Raw genomic sequence first — 7,787 nt, 5'->3', positions numbered from 1 at the left:
ATATATACGTCCCGGTACTTACTTTGTATTGGAATCTGCCCCGGTTATCCACGCTCAGGGAATGCACTGAAAATTACACTTCAGTTTCCCTGTAATTAGAAGAGGCTCCACACTAGGTTTCTCTGTCGGAATTAGGTAATGTCCGAATATTTACCCAAATACTGGATATCAAAAATACAATATTGAATTGATTATTAACTCTGATAATTACATAATAAGTAGGCAGTATTTATAAGGAAGGATATTGTAATGGGCGTACTTCGATTAACGATCTAGTACTATCCTAAATACAGATTACGAATTGATTAAGGAAAGAAAGAGAAAAGAGATCAGAAGGAAAGGTCGTCGAAGGGGGTTCTTATAGAGGGGAAATCGGGGTGGAAGAATATCAGAAGCCGCCCCACAGTGGAGCACGGAGCGGAGCACGGAGCGGAAGAACATTAAAGGTTACACGGAAGAATTGTTAGAACTACACGAGCGCAGAGCATGAGGCAGAAGAGGTTATATAGAAGAATTGTTAGAGGCTACATGAGCACAAAGTGCAATAACAGGGATGAGTAGGTGCAGGAGGGGAGTTGGTTGTGTAAGTTAACTACTAACAGATGCTAACCCATCATATTATCCCCCCCTACCGGGGTGAGCGATGACTCATAGATGTCGAGGGCGGTGGTGTCCTCCATGGCAGACACAGGTTCCCAGGTTGGGATGATTGTATTCTACTCATTTGACAAAGGTATTCGCGGTGGTGGCAGTTGGTTCTATCATCAAGGATTGCTTCAATCTCTCATTCAAGTTTATTATTTTCTTCTATGATAATGAATGACTGTCAGTTGAAGATTCTCTGTGAGAGGAATGGATTCTCAGTCATGAGTTAAAGCAGATTCATATGAAAGACATTGTGAATATTAGATGAGATGTTGAGTTGATAATTATGTATACTCAAAATCTTCATTACAATATATTTAATATGATAGTAATTTAACATACATGAGAGGCACTTTGTTTTTATATTTTTGAAATTTAGTTAGATTTTATTTTTTATATATTATTGAATCATAGAACTTTTTCTGATGTTTATTTGATTTTTATAATTTTATTGAATATTGATTATGAAAGTTTTTACTCATTCATAAGCTCTTTTAAACTTGTTTATGATGTTCTCTGCTATTTATATAAAACTGTGAATGTATGTGGTTTTTCAGAGATTTTCAGCGAAGTTCAGAATCTTTAAATTATATCTATATAAAAGAAAAATTGAGCTTATGTTTATTATAATAAAATCTCAGCTATTAATTGCAATCTCAATATATGATAATAAATGACTTCAATTATTTTGTATATAATTGTAGAATTTATAAAGAATGTTTTTTACTGTTTATATCATTTTTTTTTATAATTTCATCAATTTTTAAATGATATATTATTGACCATCAATTTTTAAATGATATATTATTGACAAATTTCATTCAATTTTTAATAATTGATATATACAAATTCAAAGTGTGCTGATGAATTGATTGTCTTTATTTGATATAATAAATGAAGACAAATTGTGTATACAATAAAACAAACTTTTGATAAAAGCATTTGCAATTACTTCAATATTTATTTTGTCACAGAGCTACAGTATTACATCTTTATTAAATCAATTAACAATGATTAGAATGTTTGTAGAACCTTTATTTTCAGATAGAAAAATTGTAAAATCAATTGCTATATTATATCAGATTTATTTAAAGACAGACAGAAATTTCAGCATTTCTTTTCATTGTTCATATCATACTGTTATTAAATCACAGCAATTGCAATTGCATACAACCATGTCCAAGCTTTAGCTGCATTATTAGCAAAAAGTTTCTTTTTACATTTTATTGAGCAAGCTTTTCATTTTGGCTTAGTTTCAAACCTGGAATAATGTACACTTTTTTTTTGTAAAAACCAGATATCTTGTCATTTTTACAAACATGATTCTCTTATTTTTCTCTTAATAAAAGCTCATGTTACAATTCTTTGAAAGCAGACTTATCATTTATAAAGCAAGAATATACTGAAGGGTTTTACAACCTCTTCAGACAATTCAAGCAAATGCTTTCAATGGCAGACAGTATATCACTTTTCATAAACTCTGAATCAGCAATAGAAACAGCTGGTTCTGACATTCTGTCATAATCTTAAATCAATATCAACATCTTTCAAGAGAGGAGGAGAAGCAAAATCAACAAGAAAGAAGAATGAAAAAGAAAAATAAATGTTGATGATTGAAATCAATATTGCAATATCAATCAAAGAAATTGCAACAACATAAAACTCAATCTCAAATGAAAAATGCAATTACACAATCAAAACTTTGAATTTCACAATAAAAATTGCATGGGAAGATACAGCATACTTTGTTTGATAAATTGATGTATTCACTTTTATGGTTCGAAACTCACAAGGGGACAACATTATATCCGGAGCCAATTTCTCAGCTTCTAAAATAAAGGGATGTGAACTTGCCAAGTAGGTACCTTCGGGCGGACCTATTACCTGATTTAGCTTATTGTTTCTGGGCTGGAAACCTGTATCGCGAGTACCAAATCCTGTCTTTCATTAATTTCCTTATGTTTCTGTTATATTCTTGGCGTCATTCAACACTAAGCATTCCTCCTGTAAGAGATGGGCTACAAGAGTAATTACAAGAGTAGTGTGAAGTACGCACAAAGGATATTAAGAAGGTAGCAATCTCTATTGTTCAAAGCTAATCGCTGATCTCCTCAAATCCACGGATATCAGCGAGCATTATATAGATAATATTGCCATCGCCACGTATCTATCGCCACGTATCTATCGCCACGTATCTATTTCCTAATATAGATATCTCCGTTGCGCCTATTACAATTATCTCCCTTCTTCAAAGGCCTGGTCCCCAGGGCTTCTTATTGTGCGAAGTTCGTAATATGTGCTGTGTGGTTGAATTGTATAAAGTTCGCAGGATAGGACCGAATTAATTGTTCGGGTTAATTCCGAAGCGTTGCTGACTCGGGAAAACGTTGTTCCAGTTCCGGTGTTATCGCGGTCCAATCATGATTTAGGCACAACCCCTGAACCCCTTTCCTTTAACCTTTACACCACAAATCGTATCCTAACGAGATCATCACCATCATCACCAACAACGATTTTTTTTTATTTAAAAGAATACACCAATTGATCAAGCAAAGTACACTGTATCTTCCCATGCGATTTTTATTGCGACATTCGAAGTTTTGGTTGCGTGGTTGCGTTTTCTATTTTGGGTCGGATTTTGTGTTGTTGCAACTTCTTTGATCGATATTGCAATATTGATTTTAACCACCAACATCTGTTCTTTTCTTGCTGCTTCTTGCCTCTTCTCTCTTCTTAAAAGGTTCTTGATACTGATTAATGTCGTAATAGAATGTCAGAACCAGCTGCTTCCGTTGCCGGTTCAGAACCTATGGAGGGTGATATGCTGAATGCCATCGAGAGCATTTGCTTGGGTTGTCTGGAAAGGTTGCAAAACCCTCCAGTAACCCTTGCTTTGTGAACGACGGGCGGACACGCTGTCACGCCTGCCATATATCGAATACTGGGCAAGGATCTTGGTGCGTTACTTGAGTTATCCGATAACGCTGGCGAAGATGAGGAAGCGGACGGTCCCGTTGAAGTGTTAGAAAGGAACGCAGCAGCATATTGCTGTCGTTGTATTCGACATTTAACAACGTAGAATTAACCTGTATTAGGTGCCAGCAGATGCCGTCGAGTTGGCCCAGGCGGCTATTAACGCAGCTGAGGATTTAATTGTCGCTGGTGCAGACGCTTCGAACGTTAACGTTTTACAGGGCGCTGTGACAGCTGCAGTTAAGTTCTTCGCAGCGAAGATCCGTGGGGCTCAACGAAATGGTTCCCCTGAGGCCCCGGCTGAAACAGTGATTGGTGAGATCCCGGTGGCTACATCGCCGGTCGCAGCTCCCAAGTCATCGTTGAAACGTCGTGCTTCGCCAGTTGAGGAAATCCGGGGTAATAAGCAGGTCTGCCTTGGTGACAATTCCTCAAATGACACTGGCCAAGCTGAGGTGGATTTGTTTTTTAATGCCTGGGCGGAATAAGTATATCCAGCAGTCATCGTCGCCTTCTTCGTTTTCGTTTACTGACTGGCTCCTGATAGGTTTTATTAAACTGTTCCAAGTACTCCTGGCTGTTCACCAAATTTTCTTCAGGTTCCCAAGAATTATCCGCGTCTGTGCAATCCTTCCATTTAACAAGATATTGGGTTTGACCACGGTACTGACGTTTATCCAATATAGCTTCAACTTCCCATTCCTCCTGCGCGTCTATAATTATCGGTTCTGGCTGTGGGATCTGTCCGTCGCGCGCGTGATACGGTTCGAGAAGGGAAACGTGGAACACGGGATGAATTCCTTTATATTGTGGCGTAAGCTTCAGTTTGTACGCCTGCGTACCGCGTATATCAATTATTTGGAAGGGACCCAAAAATCGATGATCTAGTTTGGGTGAAGGTCGCAAGGTGGATATATTTTTTGCACGCAGCATTACCCAGTCCCCTATCTTAAAGCTTTTTGGTATATGGCGCTGATCATAATACTTTTTCTCAGCTGCTTTGGCAGCTTCTAGGCATTCTCGAATCCTGTTTTCCGCTTGCTTCATCCGTTCCACTTGTTCTATCGCCGACTTTGACGCGCCCGTGCTTGGGGGTTCCACGTCTATACGAAGTTCAGTTGGTCGGCCGATCATCGCTTCAGATGGTGTCATTTTTATCGATGCGTGGAAGGCGTTATTATATGCCCATTGCGCCAGGGGAATCCACTCTATCCAGTTATCCTGCTGGTAGCTGCAATATGTGCGAAGATAATGTTCAATCACCTGGTTCAATCGTTCCGTTTGGCCGTCGGTTTGCGGATGGAAGGCTGTTGATAATTTTCGTCGGACATGGAGTAAGTAACATAATGTTGACCAGAACTTGCTGTTTATTAATGAATCTCGGTCGCTAATAATGTTCGCAGGTAGGCCAAAGTTTTTCGCAAGTTTCCATACAATAATGTCCGCGAGTCCTTCCGCATCTAGCTTTGAAGATGTGGGTACAATTATGGCCCATTTAGTGAACGAATCAACAAATACGACAATAGCATTGTAAGTTTGACTTCCCTTCTTATTATCTGGTAGGCCTTCAATAAAGTCCATACTGATTGTATGCCATTTCTTATCTGGCACTGGATGTGGTTGTAGCAACCCGTACGGCTTATGCCGCGGTATCTTGACGCGTTGGCAAACATCGCAGGTCCTCACATATTCTGCAATCTCATCGCTCATACCATGCCACGAGTACTTGCGTTTGATCGCTTCGATGGTTTTGTCACGTCCAAAATGGCCACCTTGGGGATCATCGTGGTTCATTTTCATTATTTCATGCCTTACGGCCTTGTCTTGCGGTACGTAGACTTTACCATCTTTCCTGAGCAGGCCATCTTTGTCTACTGCCCAGGTCGAACGATCACCTACGCTAGCGTCACCCACCTCTAGTCTTCTGCGAAGTTCAGACGTGCCAGCGTCCCTATTCTGAACCTGCAGCAAGAGTTCGACAATAGATTCAGCTACCTCTTCGCGATAGGCTATCTCGGACTCAAATACCTTAACGGCTAGAATCCGTGGCACCAGGGTCCCTAGGTCTAACCCCGTAACGCCGGCGACTTCGTTCTCATCTGCAGGTGCGTTCTTTATCCTGCAGGGTTTGTTGTCATCGATGACTACGGGCCCCTTCGCCCAACAATTTTCTTTAACTTGCAGATTTTTTCGCACCATCTTGACACATTGGTCTAACTTTGTGTTTTCTTTTGTCTTTAGTGACTTAAAGATCCCCTTACGCAGCTTCTCTTGCAGGGTAGGGAGCCCCGTCAAGGGAGCTGCGTGTTTTATATAATCTGAGTGACGACTTGGTGCATCTGCGGGATTATTTTCCCCAGGATGGTGCTCAATTTCAAAATCGAACGCTGAGAGCATTTGCATCCAACGAATCTGACGCCCATTTAGCTGCTTCGTCGTCATGAAGCGCCGGAGGTTGGCATGGTCAGATAAAACAACTATTGGGTGCCTGCTACCATGTAGGTAGTGGCGCCATTGCCTGAAAGCTTCTACAATCGGCAACATTTCTAAATCATATGTTTGATAACGTCTTTCTGCTTCTGTGAGTTTTCTGGACCAAAACGCGATCGGGTGCCAGTGACCATCATCCATTAATTGCGATATTACTGCGGCGATTGCAACGCCAGATCCGTCCGTTTCTATACGGAGTTTTCGCTGCGGATCAAAATGAACTAACAACGGTGCTTCTGTAAAGCATTCTTTTAACTGCAGTATTGCGTGCTTGCAGTTCTCGTTCAGTTGGACAGGTGCGTTGTTCTTCCCCTTTTTTGTTTCGTATCCTTTTAGCAACTCAGTCAGGGGTGCCGTTATTATCGAGAACTTGTATATGAATCGTCGGTAGAAGTTGGCGAATCCTAGGAATGTTTGCAGCTCGTTTATTGTTCGCGGTTCAGGCCAATCTAGGATCGTATCGACGCGGCGTTTTTCGACAGTGATGCCCTGCGTGGTAATCACAAAACCCAGAAATCCAATTTCTGTTGCATGGAACGTACACTTACTAAGTTTCACATATAGTCTCCATCGCCTTAAACGTTCCAGCACATTCTTAACATGGGCGACGTGTTCGTCAAGCGTATTCGAATAGATTACGATATCGTCAAGATAAGCTACGCAATATACGTCCAAAATATCACTGAGGGCTTTGTTGATATAAGATTGGAAAGTCGCAGGGGCGTTGGTTAGCCCAAAGGGTAAAACCAGATACTCAAAGTGTCCGTATCGTGTTCGAAATGCCGTTTTCCACTCATCCCCCGCTCGTATGCGAATTCTATGATACGCGTCCCTAAGATCCAATTGCGTGTATATTTTGGCACCTGCTAACCTATCGAGTATTTCACTTATCAGGGGCAGCGGATACCGATTCTTGACTGTTATTTCGTTCAACCCTCGATAATCTACGCAAAGACGCAGGGTTCCGTCTTTCTTCGGTGCGAATAATACTGGCGCACCGGCTGGGCTCTTGGACGGGCGTATCCAATTCTTCTCTAATGCCTTTTCAATATATTCTCGGAGGACGGAGAGTTCTTGAGGTGACAGGTTATATATCGGTCGGTACGGTGGTTCCTTGCCAGGTTTGAGATCTATGGCATGATCGTGGGGTGCGTGTTCCGCGTCAGGTATATCTTCTCGGAATACATCAAGATAATCCTTATAATCATCCGGGATATTTGGCTCAGTCGCTGCGTGCGCAGCTCGCAATGGAAAGGCGGCGAATATGATGTTGCTGTTGTCCATTAAAGTTGCAAATTCCTTAGCGGTATCTAGGTGCACGTGGCTGATATTTGACGCTTTCCTATAGGTCTAGCATCTTCGCACCTAGTCAATGTCGGGGTTCGCAGCTTGCAACCATGGCATACCCAGAATTACATCGTATCCGCTCATGTCGGCTTCTTCGAAATGGTGGAATCCTTCCCGAAGGACATGTTCATCATCGATAATCTTCATTGCAGCTTTTCGTTGTCCATATGATTTAACCCTATGATTATCAACTGCTTCCACTACTTTCGGTTTACCTTCTGACTTCGAGAAATATTTCAATGCCCAAGCATGGGACACGAAGTTCGCATCCGCGCCAGAATCTACTAACGTCACACGCCATTGACCATCCCACTTCTGTCAACATCCAGGTG

At 41.2% G+C, this 7,787-nt stretch overlaps 2 protein-coding genes across 2 annotated transcripts; one reads left to right on the top strand and one right to left on the bottom strand.

Moving 5' to 3' along the window:
- Positions 1 to 3,415: 3,415 nt before the first annotated feature.
- Positions 3,416 to 4,106, top strand: HCAG_02943 (predicted protein; the record flags this gene model as incomplete). The annotated part of the gene is made up of 2 exons (XM_001542722.1): positions 3,416 to 3,526; positions 3,741 to 4,106. The coding sequence occupies 2 exons, from the start codon at positions 3,416 to 3,418 to the stop codon at positions 4,104 to 4,106; spliced, it is 477 nt and encodes a 158-aa protein (XP_001542772.1).
- A 456-nt stretch (positions 4,107 to 4,562) lies between these two features.
- On the bottom strand, positions 4,563 to 7,602 carry HCAG_02942 (hypothetical protein; the record flags this gene model as incomplete). Its single annotated transcript, XM_001542721.1, has 6 exons — positions 4,563 to 4,566; positions 4,604 to 5,717; positions 5,880 to 6,632; positions 6,690 to 6,925; positions 6,980 to 7,445; positions 7,515 to 7,602. The coding sequence occupies 6 exons, from the start codon at positions 7,600 to 7,602 to the stop codon at positions 4,563 to 4,565; spliced, it is 2,661 nt and encodes an 886-aa protein (XP_001542771.1).
- Between the last annotated feature and the right edge of the window lie 185 nt (positions 7,603 to 7,787).

This window comes from Histoplasma capsulatum, genomic scaffold, assembly GCF_000149585.1.
Source record: "Histoplasma capsulatum NAm1 scaffold_2 genomic scaffold, whole genome shotgun sequence".
Taxonomy (NCBI): Eukaryota; Fungi; Ascomycota; class Eurotiomycetes; order Onygenales; family Ajellomycetaceae; genus Histoplasma; species Histoplasma mississippiense.
Note: the sequence above shows the minus strand (reverse complement) of the source record. Positions and strands in the feature narration are given on the sequence as shown.